The following is an 18704-nucleotide window of genomic DNA, read 5'->3' on the forward strand; positions in this document are numbered from 1 at the left end:
TATGTAGTACTTTAGCTACAATATTTTATATGCTTTGGGACTTGAAAGTGGGTAAATATTTTGATAAATGAGAATAGTTGCTTTGGAATTATGTAAATACAATATGGTATTTTGAACTGAGAATTGGTGCATAGAAAATAGCTAAATATGATGGTAAGCGTGTAAAAATATTATTCAATCAATCAAAGCCTTAATCCCATAAGTGTGTAATAATATTATTAACCAAAGAGAGGAAACACTAAAAATGAAAACTTAACTACAGATAAGAAAAATGTTATGGGAGTAGTTAAATTGAAAATATTCATGAAAGAAATGAAGAGAGTAGCAAATTTTATGCTTACAAAGTTAGCGATTTGTTTTTTAGAGTGTCTTAGAAATCGCAAAAAGTCAAATATGAAATTTTTTAGGGGTGAAGTTTCGCCAAAAAAAGAGGGGGAGGGGGTAAAGGAGTACTCCATATTTTATTTCAGACTTGTGCCTAGGGCCTAATTTTTTTTTCTTTGAAGTAGGTATGCATAAATGCAAAAGCTAGGGATAGGATGGGAAATTGAAAAGATACATGTATTCTTGTATAGAACCGCAATTGTATTGTATATCCGGGTGCACAGTTGATATGAAAACTTGATCTGTCCTACTACTACATTGTATAAAGTCTGATGTATCCTTCACTGTAAATAAACTCTGACAGTTGATATAGATAATGTAAAAAGGCTTTTCACCAGAATACTTTTCCTTAACAATCTAAGCCATCTAGCAATATGTAGTAAGTGTATAATAGTTGTTCTGAGGTTTAGGAAACTCCAACTTTAAACCCTCTTAGTCACTGAGACCACAATATTTAAGTATTCACTTCGTTCTCGAGCCATACGTTCCTTGACCATTATTTTGAACCTGAGAAACAAATCATCCATGGCTGCCTCCTTAAATGCAGTTGTAAGGAGAGATTCTGTAACAGCTCTTATAGTCATGGCAATGAATTTGGCTCGGTTTTCGAGGTTTTGATTTGTGTCAACGCTCGAATCAACTGTAAAAGCTTCAAGTTTGTTAACAGAAAATGATCCTTCAGCCTCCACTAAATTTTTTATCTCTTCCACTGTAGGAGCGTAAAATGGCATGTTGAATCTGTCTAGTTTTTCCTGTTCAATCAAACCCTGCTGAACACTAGAAGAGTTATATATGGCTCAAGTAATGATTTAGTCACCCTTTCATGTTTTCATATATAAAAATGTGGATTATGACTCATAGTTATAAGTATGACCTTAGTATTTATATGTACTTTTTATCCGAACTTATTCATATCTATCTTTACATATATAGGTGTGTAAATATATTTCGAAGCCCTCATCAGAAGTCAGAATTTATCTAAACTTGTTGGCGTATTGGGTATTTTTGGCAAACTTAGGAGTATTTTAAGATGAAAATAATAAGACCATAGTCACCTCTAGAACCATAGTTTGGAGGGTAGAGCCAAGCAATTCCCAAATTGAATCAGGGTCATTTCTCTGAAAGCTACCCTGCAGAGTCAAGACCATACGGCCACCAGGTACCATCTCCTTCGCTTGTGACCTCAAGAAGAGAACGAAGTCCCTCTTAAACTGTGCATAGTATGCCTGTAATATCTCTGGAGGGCTTGTTTTTGCTATATATATACTCCCTTTGTTCAATGCTTCTCCAGTGCTACTTTCCAATTCTCTTGGTACCTGCCATTGCAATCCCATATCCAAGTTAACTTAGTTAAGAATTACTCCGTAACTTACCAAGTATATGCAGAAAAATTAAGACATACGAAGTATAATCCTAAGAAGAAAATATATCCATTTTCTGTGCATATGCCCTAGAAGTAGCAGATCTTGCTCTGCACCAAGGGCTTCTATGTCATGCTTCTCATTTTAATGTAAAGATCTCGTTATCTTGGTTTTTCTGAACTGTATCCCAGATCCTTACCGAGGAACCGAGACTCAGATTTAGACCAAACAACGAGAATAGTAACAAAAGCAACCACACTGAGGTCAGATTTTGATCAGTAATAGAATAAAACAGCAAATTCTGATTCTGAAACAAGAGGAAACTCTTTCACAGTACTGAGTACCTACTGACATTGTCCCAAGTAACAAACTCATTAAAGAACATTATAATGTGACAACTGTTTTTGGATATTCTACAGTATTACTGTGTATATGGTGTATATGCAGTAGGTTTTACCTGAGAGAGCCAATGAACACTGTAAGAAGAGTGTACAAAGTGAAGGAATTGGTCAGGAAAAATTCTTCCATAGAATGATTTAGGTGTTCCTGATACATAACATGGTCCGAAGTCACCGCCTTTTTCTTCTTTTAGACTCTGGTAAAAGCTTGGGAGCAAGTTAAATATAGCACTGAAATCATTCCCTGGGAGATCATTGAGGAATACTCCAAATTTAGGGCATTTTCGATCAAATTTCTGTCGTTCCTCATCGATTATATCAATGATTTCAGAGACTACCAACAACGAGTTAGGCCCAGAAGAACAGCCTAAGTCAGCCATCATTAGACATTCTGGCTGTAAGGCATGGTACAGATCTCTTATGCTTTCTTGTAGTACCGGCCTCGCCTTGTTTATCATGGTTCTCTGCTCCACAAAACAAGAAAAAAAAAGGGCCTTAAAGGGGTAGCTGTAGAGTAAACTTTTATGTGTTTTAAATTTTAGTACAATACATTTATGATTTTATGGAAAGAAAATTTTACAACATTTGAGTCATTTTCATACTCGCTCATGATTGGGTGTCCCGTGAGACGAGTATGAAATGGGTTTCCCAGCCATGAGACGAGTATGCTGTTTCAGAAAAGGTGCTACATGTTTCATGTATCTCTATATTACGGAGTACTACATTTCGTATATATGACTATTATATCCGAAAGCTGAATGTATTTATAGATGTTCTAAGCCATTTACGTTTACAAAGGTGATTAGAGATGTTTAAACCTGAAGTAAGGAGTTCTTTGCATAACTACTTTGCCCATCTCCTTCCTTCATGTGGAGGACATTCTCTACTTCCATGTGAGCACCTGTCTATTCTTTTAGTCTAAGTATATTATTAATGATAATTTTTTAAGTTTTGTGTCTTAGATACTCTATATTACTAGTTCAGGTGTAAATATATGCGTACCAAATAGGCAAATACTACAAGCTTACTAAATTAGTTCTAAAGCTTGAGTGATGGTACTGTAAGTGCAAAGGTTGTGCTGCGTGATTCACGTCTCTGCTACCACCCCATCTTCTTTCTCTCATTTTTATGCTCTTATTATTATTAAAGCTTTCACAATATTAAATGTCCCATAAAACTAGGGTACCCTGGTAGCTTAAGGGTTAAGAAGGAAGTTCTACATTAGTTAATTCAATTTTTTTAGGATTTTTTAGAAAATAACACCACAAAATTGTCACATAATGGATTACAATACCACCAAAAAAAAAAAAAAAAAAATAAATAATTATTATAACACCACAAAAAAAACCCAAGAATTTGATTTCACCGCAACTTAACGGATTCTTGGATGAAATTCGTTAGTGGGCCCATAACAGACACGTGTCGCTAATCTATTAATTTAACAAAAAAAATAATAATAAAAAAAAAAAATTAAAAAAAAAAAAAGAAAAAACCCTAAACAACCAAACCTAGCCCAACCCCACCACCAGCACCACCTGTCCCCCACCGCCGACACCCCTGTCCCACCAAAATCGGCGAAACCCTCCTTTCCCCCTTCCCATAAACCACCCCAGCTCTGCCTTGCCTCACAAATTCACACCGAGCAACCCCCGCAACCACCTTCGCCACTGCACACAACGAATTCCCACTCCTTCAGCCACCGAAACCCTCCTCCAACACACCCCCAACCATCGAAAACCTCCTGCGACACACCCCAGCCACCGCAACGCTCCTCCTTTCCCCACTCAAAACCGACAGCCACCACCATTATTCTTCCAAAACAAAAATAGCTACTAGCAGTCGAGATCGGCCAATTTAGAGTCGAATTTGACCACTCAGGCCCTAAACCGCCGATTTCAACCGTTAGTGGCCGTTTTTGGTGGTGGCTAGGGTTTAGGGAGTTTCGGGCTGGGGTCAATCGGTGCGTCTGGTGGTCGATAGGGTTTTTCGGGGTTGGTTAAGGAGGGTGGGGGTGATCGGGTGAACGCTGGTGTGGCTTGGCGGCAGCGGAGGGTAGTGCCGGCGGTGGGATGTAGGAGCTGCCGGTGGTGGGATTGGTGGCTGGCTTAGGGTTTAGTTTTTTTTTTTTTTTTTCTCCTTTTTTTTAACCAATATATAAGTGACACGTGTACTTGGCGGGGTCCACAAACGGTTTTTTGGACGGCATCCACTAGATGGTGGTGAAATCAATTTTTTGGATTTTTTTTGTGGTATTATAATTAAAGTTTTTTTTTCTCTTTTTGTGGTGTTATAATCAAAATCGTGACTTTTTTTTTTTGTGTTATTTTCTAAAATTTCGTTTTTTTATTTATTTAAATTCTTATTTATTTAGTTTTAGGTTTTTAACCAAGATTCTACCAAACATTAGGAATTTAGGGAGTAGACTATTGCATCTACTTTCTCAAGGTGATCTTTTATTCCTCTTAGTCAAAGTATAAAAAATGTAAGACATATTACTTCAATAGTTTTTAGAAATTTCATTGTAAGTTATAAAATTTAAGGTAGAACCCGAGAACAATAAAACCCCTTGTGATAATAATACGAAGTATATAAGTAGCAGAATAACTGTGTGAGTGCATGTATGCGACACACGTGTTACTATACTACTATATATTGTATGTTTGAAACGTGATACATGCACCAACAAAGAGCATGATTTTCCGAGCAATCGTTAATCGTTTGCTTATAGGAGAGACCTAGAGACTAGGGGAATCAAGATAGTCTCTCCTATACTAATAATAAAGTTGTTGACATTAGATGACCCTTTTTCTCCCTCCACCCAACTTCACGTTTGAAATTTAGAGAGTTAATCAACTATTCTAACCTCTTATCTCATGATCCTCCGTGCATTTGGAATATTGTATGTATAAGATAACATAATTTGTTTGTAAATAGTACGTACTTTGCACAATGTAATACTTCACATTAAGCTGTTTTGTATTCCTTCTAGATTATCCAGTGGAAAGCTGAACAAATGCAGCCTAGATATTTAAGTGGTTAGTACAGATCTTGGCTCATAGAGTTTCAAAATTATAATCCTTAAGCCTTAAATTTACGTTATGTCCCAGCCTTAATCCACTTTTATGTGGTCGCTCTTCTGCTTTGGCCTTCCTTTTTTTCTTTAATTCTTTAATTCTCTTTTTATTGTCTTTTCCCCTTAGAATAAAGTGAATCATTTTATTTACCAAAATGCAAACATAAAAAAGTAAGTTAATAAACAAGCATCTAAGATATCACGAAGTAATTGTTTGGAAGGAAAAAAAAAAAAAAAAATCATAGATAGAAGTGAAAACTCATTAGATATTTAAGATTGGAAGATGTAACATCCTAATCGTGGTTGATATTTTAGGAGAACACTTATCTTCTACATAAAATCCAGCATTATCTGCAACATGTTATCTTATTATTGGATGGAAAAACAAAGTACGAATAAAGCGGTGGTCCTAAATTCGACACATTTGTTAACGTGGTTACACTAATGATAAAATTGTTACGGGGTTCTGTCTTGCAAAAATGGCTAATTATAGGCTTCCTAGTAGCTAGCCTTAAAAATAATTAAATAAAGAAGGTTGGCAAGATTAAAGGATTTCCTTTGAACTTAATCAAATTAATTAGGTACTAGATAATGATCCATGGATGTACACCAGCATTCTTTTGCCTTTATGATCTTTATAATTCTGCTCCACCTAATCACTTAGCTAAAAACTTCCAGATCATTCATTAAATCATATTAGAACGAACTTTCTTTTGGATTGTCTAAACATAGGGTATGTATTATGTATAAAGTACCTAAAAGTACAAGTATTAAATCCCAATAACATTGTATCACACGTTGCATGATATTGTTATAAATTACGACCTTTACATTGTACTGTGTTATAAAATGCATCTACTCCGTGTCACTTAAACTTTTGGATTCTTAAACAGTTATATAACTTAACATCGATAAGTTGAACTTGAAAATCTTCACTGTAATTACAATTATCAATTGGATCTATATATACGTAGTATATATGATACTTGAACAATAGGAACTTTGAAATTGACAGACTTATATAATATTCCTTCATGTGCATTAGCTTTACCACGAAGATCATCAACATATACTGGCCATCCACCAGGAGGTAAGGAGGACATATTCTTTAGGGTATAAAATTCTCATTGTCGGTTACTTATTTTTTTCCCTGCATCTAGATACCGAAAATTCGAACAATTTTAGCAGCAGAGAATATATCAGTATATTGCATCATATGCAGTAGAACAAAATAAATGTCATAGATTTTAGATTTTGCCCCTTAACAGACAGATGCATTTCATCTCTTTATCATATATTCTTCTTTTTTTTTTTTTTTTTTTTTTGACAAGAAGAAGAGGGATTTCATTAATAAAATATAGCCACACAGCACTTACATATAATTTCTAAGAAATCAAGAATTCCAACACAAGTACATAACACCTTAAAAGTAAATACATCGTAAATTTGATAAACAATTGCCTTAATAAAAACTTCATCTGAAGCAATACAATCTGTGGGTTCGCACTAATTCGACTTGAAATCCACTGATGTGTAGCCGTTTGAGTGAAAATACTCATATGGTCCTCCGAATTCTTGTAGAGATATTGAAACCCTAGATATTCAATTCTCGCCATACAAATATAAAAAGAAAATAAATTCTAGAGAAAAATCATCATTTGATCAAGGATGAGATCTATTTATTGAAAGCAATTAAAAGGTTTTTTGGGGCTTATCGCCGATAAGAACACCAGTGGAAGCCCCTATAAAGATTCACAATTGAGACCAAGAGGAAAAAAGATGGTAGAGATGGATAGAAAATGGAGAAGAGTGAAGGAAAACCTTCAAAAAAAATTAAAAAAAACCTAGCAAAGGAGGCTAGGAAAAACCTCCCAAGGAAGAAACCCTAGAGGGAACCAAAAAAACCCTCCCAAAAAGAAAACCTAGAGAGAACATTGTATTTTTAATTATTATCACATTGTCCCAACCTTTTATATATTCTTCTTGCTTGGCTACTTGCGGATTTTTTATTTTTTTTTTCCTCCTTTCTTCCATCAAAGCTTTCATTTATTTTGACCATCAAATTAGAAAATAATATTCATAAATAAATGTATTTATGTTATACTTCACACAAATGAAGAAAGAGACATAAAATTACATGAAGAAAGAGACATAAAATTACAAACTGTTAGAAAAAGAAATACTACAGCACATTGCTTACATTATAAATTCGAAGTCATAAATAAGCTCTACCAAGGAAAGTGCTCTTTATGGGCTACACGTAATGAAATTCATTTGATCGACTTACTTTTAGGTATCAACAATCATGTTTAGAATGTAAAAATAATAGGTTAATGTTAAACGTAACTCTAAGGATTATGAATAAGTAGTTAAAAGTATATATAGAAATTTATAGTCGCAACTCACAAGTGACATAACTAAACGTGTTACATGTTCATGGCTTTAGCCTTTTATTACCTTATTCAAGATATACATATGAAACTTTCCTTTTTCACTTTTACTGTGGATTTGTTTATTATGTTCTCTTACCTTTTCACAATTGATACAGAAGAGACAAAATAAGGTATTTCTAAATTGCTAATTTAGAAAGTGGAAGCTTAGATAAAATCATAAGATTGGAATTTTTTGATTTTAGGCCTTGTTTTTTCCATCTTGACCTCTTTATCTTAATTTCACTTATATTAGGTCGTCTAATAAGTTTGAAGTTGGATTATATACTTATATGGATAAATTAAGCTTAAAGCTAAAAAGTTCAATTGATAATATAAATTTAGATAAGATAAGCTCATGATAAATTAATTAGTTTAGATAAAGTGACATAATTGAAATTCAAGTGAAAACAACACTAACTTAAGCCAATAGAGGTGATTGACTAATAGATTTCCATTTTGACATGCAAACAGATTAACATAATATATTAACTGCAGCATCTGAATGTATTGGCATATCTGAGAGCATCTGATTCTGTTAGAGAATGTAATTAGCTAGTAAAAACAAATGTTTACCTTTCTTAGTGACTTTAAGCTGATTAATGTACTTAACAAGGTGATGATGATCTTGGTTTATCAGACCCATGTCAAAACCAAGTAGAGGACGGCCTGGATTCGAATAATATCTGTGGCATCCCTTCATTCTTAATTATTGTCACATTGTCCCAACCTTTTATATATGTAATTACATCAAATCATAGTTTAGGGGATTATTTCTTAGCAGATCACACAGGGGACATGCCTAGTATAACAAGTTTACTTATTACAATGGAGAGAGTGAAATTTGAACTTAGTACCTACGTATATGTTACCTTACCAAGTAATGCATGGTCTAGTGGTAAAGGTTTGTATCTTTAAACCTCGAGGTTTTCTTTTAGGCTGAGCCGGCTAAGCCTAGTTGAGTTATGCGAGATTCTAATTCAATACTATAGGACACTTCTCCTTTCCGTATCAAAAAAACATGTACTAAAGACCTTAATTGTGAAAAAAGATAAGAGTCCAGGAAATTTTCCAAGCAAAAAACTTGTATTTTTATACTAAAGTTTAAAACCCTTAAGGCAAACTATAGCAAATAACAAGTACACTACCATTTTCAGAAGTAAAACTGTACAAAAACCTTCCAAAAACAACTAAAATCCACCCCCCCAGGCCCCAACCCCCCATTCTTCTGCAAGAACAAAGTAGTACTATTGCACAAAAATCTACTCTATAAGAGCAGAGTACTCTTCTTCTCTCAAAAACCTCTGTTGTCTAGCAATAAAGTTTTCTACTGTCTTCTGAAATTCTTCATTACTCATATGATCTTCAGGGTAATGACCTTCTTTTGCAACCTTACTACATCCACAACCTCTCAAACTCTTAATCTCCGTGTTCGACCTTCGTAATCCACAGCACTTATCCTCTACCTTTTCCCTCCTCACCTTGTCAGACTTACTCCTGTGGTAAATTTTGATCACCTGCTGCTGCTCTGAAGTCGAAAAAATCATTGCCATCATCGCGTTTTCCTCTGGCATTACCTGTTTCTTAACAGACTTCTGCACTGTCTTCATGTTCTTACGCTCTAATGAAGAAGTTTTAGGTGACTTAAGGTTGCTGTTTAGATGCCCCGAGTTCACGAAAAGAGTGATCACGATTGCGTTCCCTAAGATGAACACGAACTGAGGGCTAACTAGGAAGATAGATAAAGTGTGGATGAATTCATTTGATAGCTGGAATAATGCTAAGGGTAATTGAAAGGATAGCCTTGAGATCACTGCAAGAATTAGGATGATTTCGAAAACTCGAAAAAAATGTGTGATATTTCTTAGTTTTTGGTACCTAAGTTTGATGGATTTTGCTTTCTCTACTTTGATGTGGTTTATGTTTAAGGGATTCATTTGCTAATCTAGAAAGTTGAAGAAATTTTTGCTAGCAAATTGTTTAGTTGCTAGCTTAATAATCTTAACCAAAAAAAGAGTTTGGAATATTGAAATTTGCGATCAAAACATAGTTTGATAAATTAAGTTTTTGGATATTAAGAGGGAAAATTGAAGTGTGAAGGAGAAATAATGAGAAAAATGGTTGAGTTGGGTGCACAAAGAGTGAGTGAGCCACTATATATAAAGGCAAAGGATATAAAGTAAAGTACACTCAGAGTAATTAGTTTTAGTGATTTATTTAGAAAAATTATTTGAGTGTGGGTTTGGTATACATAATAGAATAAGGAACATCTTTTCTCTTTTAATCACTTTTACTAAATCTATTATCTATGATTTAGTGCTTATTTATATGTTTTTAAAATTTTATTGCTACCTCTACCAAAGAATTTTTTTTTCATTGTTGAAATAATAATAGATGATAAAATTTTACACCATATTAGATACGTAGTAGGGTTTTTTTTTTTTTTTTTTTCACATTGTTTTAGTTAACTCTTCAATTGCTACACTATTAGTGTGGCTTATAAAACATGCCTATCAAAAGCTTAATAAATACTTTGTAATTTTGTCTAAAATCAGTCAAATAAGTTAAATCAAACAAGTGCGGATTAAATGATTGATTAAGGTAAACTATCGTGTTTTATCGTTTTAGCTAACCTGAAGAGAGAACTAGGTTAGAAGCTAAATTGTCACATCCTAAATTAGGCTCTTTGCCATTAAGAATTGCCATGTGGCAAAAGACAACATTATCATTGGCCATCCTTTTCTTACTTCCTTACTAAGATAGTGTCACGGAAATTAGCAGCCATAAATTTTAAAATCAACTTCCACTGTGCTTGACAAAATTCACTTTAATCATACCAATTACTTCATAGCCCCACCAAAAAAAAATAATGCAACAACTTTAGTCTAAAAATTAAAAATAATGTATACTTGTATACAATATGTCTTGGGTCTTTATTTATTTTTTTGGTGCTTTATTTTAGTAGGTCCCTTCAAATTTTACCGTTTTTCTGTTAAACTTTCCGTTACTTTGAGACCATGATGGAGATATCAAAATGGTGGAGAGTGGAGACATCAAATTCATATCAAATAAGCTTCTCTTAAGTTTTTATTTGCTTTTGAAAAGATAGTGTTACGTTACAACAATCAATTTTTCGCGTATCTAACCATATACTAACATCAAGGGTTGCAGATATATAATTGCACCACTTAGTTTGGACATTGTATAAACTTTTGGTGCATCAACGACGTGTTTTGATGTCCATATTTGATGGTGGTTGTTAAGGGTAGGTGTACATACATCGCAAGTTGGTCGTCGGAGATGCATATGTGCCCTTCCATAGCATGTTTATTGTGCAGGTGATGGATCAAATTAATCTATATTACTTTCGAGAGCACAAATTTGTAATGAAGTGGAGTATAAATGAAGACACTTACAACCAATCTAATACAGAGTAAATAGTTATTACGGATTACAACACATGTAAGTTGTCATAATGATAAAGTAACCAACAGTTCATTCGATTAAATGCATAATTTTTTTTCATGCAGTGTGATATAAATATCAATTTAAGATATATATTTTTTTTTAAAATCGTCTTGTAAGGAGTACCATAATTTCAGTGCGTATTGTAAGCCGTAGTGAACTTCTAGAGCTAAAGTATTACAAGTACTTTTTAGTGCTGAGATTTGACCCATTATTGACCATATTTTCAACGTTACTAGGTTAGTATATTAAGTAAGGACTATAAATGTCTAGAACTCTTCTAAAAGAGTAGAATAAATATCTCTGCTTTAGAGAAATAATAGTATTATAGTAAAACAATAGTGATAATAAAAATAGTTTTAACTTTTATTTTCACTATAGTATAGATCTTTGATCATGTAGTTCACTTTTAGAGATTATCTTTGATCACGTAGTTCACTTTTAGAGATTGAATTTTAACCCTTAGTTTATTACGGACTATCATTTTTTTCATGGCCACCCCACCATTTATATATACTTGGTAAATGATTTAGGCTACACTTTATATATATGTAGGCATTTGATAGTCATTTGTTATGCATCAGTAGCTAGCTAATCTAGCTATTAGATATGCTCAAATCTCAACTGCACGCACATTCTTGACCATTGTAAGAGGCAAAGGAAAAGCACAACTTCTGTCAATCTACATATGCACAATTGGAGGATAATCCAATTAAGCGACGTGTGTCTCTTTATTGTTAAATTCTTATTATGTCTACTTTTAACTTCTTATACGTAATCTTTAGAACTACACTTGACCATACAAACTCCTTAACAAATCGTACTGGTTTTTAATAAGGCCAACATATGCACACCTCGCATCAAATCACTCTGGATCATCCAACCTCTAGTACAAGTAAACTGATTTAGAATACTTGAGTTGAATTCAGCTTGAATCGACCAATAGACTATCTTATAAGGTGTACACTAATGTCCCTTCAAAAATTTAAAGATGATTTCTATTGTCATACTTTAAGCTTTAAAGTAGGACCAAAAGAAAGAATTGTACAAACTTCACATATTAAAAGTGAAGTGAATTGAATCTTAGTTAGGAGGTTAGGATAACACATTAACACTAGCTAGACTACAAGAGTATTAGTTACTACACTAATAATCCAGGCCATTAAACAAAACATTAGTAATAGATTAAGTTTTGTCATGATATAATCCTATATAATATAATGTACAAATTGGCAGACAATCTTTGTGAATGATTGAAACTTTTGGAACCTATACCAAAAGCAAACCTAGCTAGCCAATCTTTGTCTTGGTCAATTATTTAGTTTATCTGACAATGATCTATGTGGACATCCTGCAAAAGGGTAGAAGAATTGTGCTAAAATGCTCTTAAAATTATCAGCATGTGTGCTTCATTCATTTTTCTATATTTCAAAATTATGGAGAAAAGTGGTAACTCTATTATTTTGATTCTAATTTGCATGTAGCTGATTCAAAAGATACATCTTTTTGTCTAACACAAGTTCCCACGAGAGTTCTGCTTAGAGAAATGTTGAGAAGAGATGTGGTAATGAGAGATACGCGTAATTGGCAATTGCTATGGATTTTAAAGTTTTTTTATTAGGTATGTAGAGTTTGTCGATAATCACGAATAGAAAATATAATATTCAGGATTTAATCTCAAATCTTAGTATTGCTTTTTTTTTTCTTTTTTTTTCACAAATTAAAGTATTGGACAATAATAGTGCATGCATAAACAAGTTGCAAAAGACATCAAATATTGTACAATAATGTACACCATATAGGCATATACTATAGTTACAAATTAAATGAAACACGTCTGAAATTCCAATTGGAAACCTACTTGTGTAAATAAAGTGCATGAATGAAGCCTACTCGGCCTCAAATTCTACCATCACGGGCATATTATATGCAAGAGATAGATATGCCTAGATTGTGTATTCGTTTTAGTTTATACCCATGCTATTATTAGATAAATTCTTGATTTAGAGATAAATAATTACAAACAAATTACCAAATTTAGAAATTAAATTAAATTATTTTCATGGATTATAATGTGTATGCATGCAACTTATAAACCTGTTCTCTTATAATAAACCTTCAATCTTAGACAAATATGTATTTTTAAGGCTTGAAAATTTAATTTGGTCGGAATCTTTTTTATTTTTTCATATTTCATACTGCATTTCTTATTTCATGTGATTTGATATTTGATTGTTTGAATCACATGCAACTATGCAAGAGAGAGATGCTTATTCTTCCATTTCTAACAAACTTTTTCCTTATCAGAAATTATACTTGTATATTTTATGTCTCAATCTCTTCGATGCGTGCATTAGAGCATGATAATTAGTATACTATAATATCCTCCTAATTCACCTGTGGTGTATGCCTATTAAAAAGTGGATTTTGTCACGTCGGATATGACCATAATGCATCAGATCCAACATATAATTCTCATGCAATATGACAAGTCTTCGTAATCCACTGCATTTTCCAACTCATTTCCTTATTTTTATATCCCTATGTACAAATACAATTTGACTTTCACGGTTATAAATACAATACCTGGAGTCCATCCTTGATTATTATTATATACTTGTAAAATTTATCTTACTAAACTTATTTTAAAATAATCTATGAGAATATACATTAAAACTATATTAGTTTCAAAATATTTATATATCATCAAAATTATTATATGAATAGTTTTCAGAAAATAGTTTAATATTTTATCTAGTACTAGTATAGAGATATACTGTAGATACATGGCATTAAGAAAGCTTTTGAGTTTAAGGTTCATTTCGATTTAAAAAAGAGATAAATGTATTATAGCTATTCGTGATCAGATATGTATTTGGTAGAGAGATTCAGAGATATAAGGACAAATTATGTGAACGAAATTTAATCTCATATAACCAGCTAAATATAAAAGCTGATTTTTATTCTCTGCTGACATTTATCAGATTGAAAAAGAAGTACTTCATATTCTCCATCTAATAGTCAATCCAAATACTTATAGCCCAAGCCCATGGATTGGGCCCATTCTTGTTTCAATTAATTAGATTTTCATCATTGGCTTCATTTACACAAGCCTCCAGCTTATAAAGAGTACTTCCTCCGTCCCATAATATAGTTTCTGTTTTCTTATTTTGGAGATTCAAAATGTTGTTCCTATTTTTATTTTTGGATTGTATGTAAAGACTATTATACCCTCACTTTTTTAACTTTATTCACTACACTTCCTGATTTACCCTTTTGCACATGCTTTGTACTTTTTTCCACTTTCTCTCTTTAACTTTTGTAGTCCTTTAGACGTCCAACCCTCGTAAGGGTAAAACCCTGTTCACTTCACCTTAAAAAAATAATATTAAGTAAAAATAATTTCAGTTCAATAAAAATAAGTTCAGTTCAGCAAAAATAATTTATGTTCACTAAAAATCAGTAAACTTAAAAAAGAAATATAATAGCAATTCAGCAAAAATAGTTCAGTAAAAATAATTTCAGTTCAGCAAAAATAATTTCGGTTCAGCAAAAATAAGATAAAGTGAACGGGGCCTAAGTGAGCATGTAACGAGGGTTATTTGGAACCATGTAACTCCGCCAGTTAGTCACTTAGTCATATAAAAGCCTGCGGTGGGTTTTGACTTTTGAGATAATCTAAGGAGCCAAAGGAGGTGTGTATGTACCCTGTTAAATTGATAGTATAAGGGTAAATGGACAGTACCAACCAGTCAACCACTTATATGGCCTTCCGTGGATCATAGGAAGCAATCCATCTCTTCTTTACCGAGCACAAAATTGTCGAAAATTATCTAAAAACAAAGGCTATAATCCGTTTCACACTATTGAACGGTTTTTGAGAAATTTTTACAAAACAGATGAATGTTGGGGACTTGGGGGGTGTTCATAACAATTGATTTAAAACTACAATAGGTCTACCAATAAGTATATAAAATCTCGAGACTAATTATGTTTGATTATATGACTGTTTTAAAATTATAATATAGTGATATAATAGAGATAAATTCAATCATTAACTCAGTGGTCTATTAAGACGTTGGAAATTCTTCATTACATTATCATACCCAAACTCGCCCATTATCATTGTTGTTGCATTCGTATACTCATATATACTTAGTATAATAGTATGTGATACTTAGTGGAGGTGGAAAAACATTTAGCCCACATTAACTTCCTTTAGCTAGTGTTGTGAGAATGTAACTACGTATCACTAGTCAGTCATATAAATGTAAGGTAGATTTGAATTAATTAAAGATGTAGGTAATTAAGGAAAGGGTGTTTGTCTGTGTGCTTATGTGTGTAACAGTGTAACCAGCTAAATTGATAAAATTAAGGCTAAGTGGACCGTTCCTACCATAAATATGGATAATCCTTCATTAGGTTGCCATAACCAAACCCACCCATTAATGCCATTATCATTGTTGATGCATGCATACATGGTGATGAAAGTCCTTCTTTGGGTTACCATACCCTAACCCACCCATTATCATTGTTAAACAGATATGGATTGTTTTTTTAAGTGTCACACCTCTCACCATTACCATCGTCTAGGGATGACAATGGGACGGGTCGGATGCAGAGGATGGTACCTCCACACCCATACGCCTCTCCGTCCCACCACCAATGGCGGATACAATATTCACATCTATACCCGCCCCACCAGGTACAAGCTAATATTCATCCTCGTCCCACCACCCATTTGGATATTCATACCCACCTTATCCGCCCCAAACCCACTACCATAATACCACATTATATCACAATAATATGAAAAATTATCATTTCTAACAAATCTTTATTGTCATTTACTTGGCGAAATTCATACGATATGGTGTTAATGCCAATAAGTGACGGGTACACTTATTCCCATCTCCACCCCATCACCAGCCAAACGTCCCTTCATCCCCGCCCAAGGTCTCCCATTTATCCCGACCCACTATCATCCCTATTACGATCATGGTTGTTTATACTCCGTAATTGTTTATCAAAACCTTTGTTTATTAAAGAGTATAATTGTATCCACAACAAATGGAAGTTCATCTCATGCTTAGCAAAATTACGGAGTACAATTTAACACTATTGATGGATAATTATCACATATTTATCCACAACGTTCCCTGTTTTCGTCTTACTTTTCCCAATTTTCCTCTATCTATCAGATTCATAAAACACAATCCTGATAAATGCCCCTCATCGCCAACACAATCAACACTTTCAATCATTTAAGGACGGAGTAGCAATGAGAATCATGAAAAAAAAGCACTTCCTAATAGAAATTTTGCATTCTTAACACACTGAGAGTAGAAAGTTCAACGATGGAAATAAAATAATTTCTCGAAGGCTAAGAGTTCTAGTCGAGTATTTGCCTCAAAGAAAGGTGTCAAAAACAAAATTATCCTACAAGATGATGATCAAAACTAGCTGCCCATGGCAACCATCAGATGTACTAAAGAAATTAAGCAGCAGCAACTACTTTCTCATTGGTTGATCTGGTGTAAATCTGCAAGCTTGAGTGATGAGCTACCATCTTAATAGCACCCCTTGTCACAAGCTCTCTGATTGCCCTCCTTGCAAGAGACCCATTAATCTGACAGAAGGAAAACCAAAAACAGTGTAGATGAATCAGTAAAAGGAATTAGTGTAGCTAATATTTTGATGTTGCAGAGATATTTAAGACTGAAATCAGCGAAAGAACATTGATCTCGAGGCTAATCAGTGACAAGCTTAACAATGCCATAAGAACTTACACACAAGTTCAAGTATTTATTTGACTCGGTCATATAATTAAACGGCTACTTCAATACTAACCCAAGGCTTAGGAAGAAAAAACAGTACAGCTGCTGTTCAAGGATAACATAATCTCATGTCCTTAAACAGGTTCTCTCTATAAAAGAATATACCCAAAGGGATGGTCACTTCAATTTTGTTTAATCAATCAAAGTCTCACTCCAAGATCAAATCAATTCCAACACCCCTTCTTCACTATGAGATCGGTTAAGCAGAAGAGCACTGACACAACAGCAATACAAACCCAACAATGAAGACTATATAATTGCATGTTAATTAAATTCTTAAGTCTAAACTATGGATCCGTTGTAGTCTTTAGATAATACAATATATGAAACCTCGTAATAATAGTTACTTGACAAATCTCCAACAACTACTAGAAATATCATACTACTAGAAATTGAAAAGCAACAACAAATTCAGCACATCATTCTTATGTGTATATCAATCAAAATTGTCTACCTCACATTGCTTCATAACACAAACATATGTCATAAAAAAGGCAGAAAAACTTCAACTACAAACACCTGGGCACTTAATAATCGTGATAAGTAAATACCTTAATTCATTTGCAGTAAATTCTAATTAACTCACTCATAATGAACACTAAATTCTAATTAAGTAAACCCTAAATCGCACAACAATTTTATTGTGCCCTAATAATTTATATTCAGAGAAATTCATAGAAAACCCGAAGCTTGATAAATATTCAAATATCACTACTAAACGCACTGACACATCGTAATATAAATCATACAAACCAGCAAAAAAACACAAAACGACGAAACCTAATCAGATCACAAATAAAACCTCTTTTGTATTTTTCTACCATATATTCAAAACCCTAAAATCCTAACTTATACAATCAGATCGAAATACCCAAATTTAATACAACTTTCAGAACTTTAAGCAAAAAAAAATCAAATCAAATTAAAAACAAAAAAATTGAGATGGAATTAGATAGAAATCATACCCTGAAACGCTCAGAAAGAGTAGCAGCAGTAACGACCTTCTGCTTAGCAGCTTCAGAAAGAAGCTTGTCAAAAGTAGCGTTATCAAACAACACCAAGTTGTTCACCTTCTCCTTTTGCTTTCCCTTACTCCACTTCTGCAATTTTCACCCAATATAAAAATCTATTGATCTCAAATTAAACATACAAATTATCAAAGATAAAAAATTAGGAGATGAATTATTAAGAAATTAACCTTCTTCTTCTGCTTTCCACCACCAGATTTAGCCGGTTTTGATGAAGGTGCAGCCTTAGTATCCTTCTTTGGAGCCTGAAATTAATCGAAAAAAACCCAGAAAATTATAAATCAAACACATAAAACCGAAAATCAGGGATCAATTTTCTGTAATTTGATGAGAGAGAAGGAGAGAGAATCGAAATGTGTACCATGGTTGAAGAGAGGCGGAACTGCAATGAAGAGAGAGAAAGTGAAGGAAGGAGATAATAAAAAGGAGGTGAAGCGAGCTAGGGTTTTAGATTGAATATAAATGTTCTTTTTTTTAGGTTTTGAAGGTTTTATTGGGCTTTTCTGGACTGTGTGAGTTTAAAAAAAGTTGGGCTTATATGGTTATAATAATATGGGTATATTATAGCAGGCTTATAGAAGCATAGAACCAAAAGGATTAATTCAATGATCCAAACGAATACAGTGTTTGGGACCTATTTGGTATCCTCTATAGGTTTAGGATAGACAAGTATGAGAAAGTTATCAAAGACACTCAAGTAGATCGAGCTCATTGAAAGGCACTTGGGCA

At 33.4% G+C, this 18704-nt stretch overlaps 3 protein-coding genes across 4 annotated transcripts; all 3 read right to left on the reverse strand.

Annotated features, from left to right (window-relative positions):
* Nucleotides 1-459: 459 nt before the first annotated feature.
* LOC110698441 (salicylate carboxymethyltransferase-like) lies at nt 460-4447 on the reverse strand. 2 transcript variants are annotated; one of them, XM_021875866.1, is made up of 4 exons: nt 2962-4447; nt 2203-2607; nt 1440-1700; nt 460-1151 (listed from the first exon to the last, which is right to left on the reverse strand). In XM_021875866.1, exons 1-4 carry the CDS (start codon nt 3034-3036, stop codon nt 807-809), a joined length of 1086 nt encoding a protein of 361 aa, XP_021731558.1. In that variant the 5' UTR covers nt 3037-4447; the 3' UTR covers nt 460-806. The 2 variants fall into 2 exon arrangements, with proteins under 2 accessions (XP_021731558.1, XP_021731557.1); XM_021875865.1 differs by having other exon boundaries at nt 460-1154.
* Nucleotides 4448-8734: 4287 nt separating this feature from the next.
* Nucleotides 8735-9796, reverse strand: LOC110698442. The gene has a single exon (XM_021875867.1). It carries the CDS (start codon nt 9580-9582, stop codon nt 8908-8910), a length of 675 nt encoding a protein of 224 aa, XP_021731559.1. The 5' UTR covers nt 9583-9796; the 3' UTR covers nt 8735-8907.
* A 6596-nt stretch (nt 9797-16392) lies between these two features.
* LOC110698443 (40S ribosomal protein S25) lies at nt 16393-18457 on the reverse strand. Its single transcript, XM_021875868.1, has 4 exons — nt 18337-18457; nt 18146-18220; nt 17913-18047; nt 16393-16739 (listed from the first exon to the last, which is right to left on the reverse strand). The coding sequence occupies exons 1-4, from the start codon at nt 18337-18339 to the stop codon at nt 16608-16610; spliced, it is 345 nt and encodes a 114-aa protein (XP_021731560.1). The 5' UTR covers nt 18340-18457; the 3' UTR covers nt 16393-16607.
* Nucleotides 18458-18704: the final 247 nt, after the last annotated feature.

This window comes from Chenopodium quinoa, unplaced genomic scaffold (genome assembly GCF_001683475.1).
Source record: "Chenopodium quinoa cultivar QQ74 unplaced genomic scaffold, ASM168347v1, whole genome shotgun sequence".
NCBI classification, from domain to species: domain Eukaryota; kingdom Viridiplantae; phylum Streptophyta; class Magnoliopsida; order Caryophyllales; family Amaranthaceae; genus Chenopodium; species Chenopodium quinoa.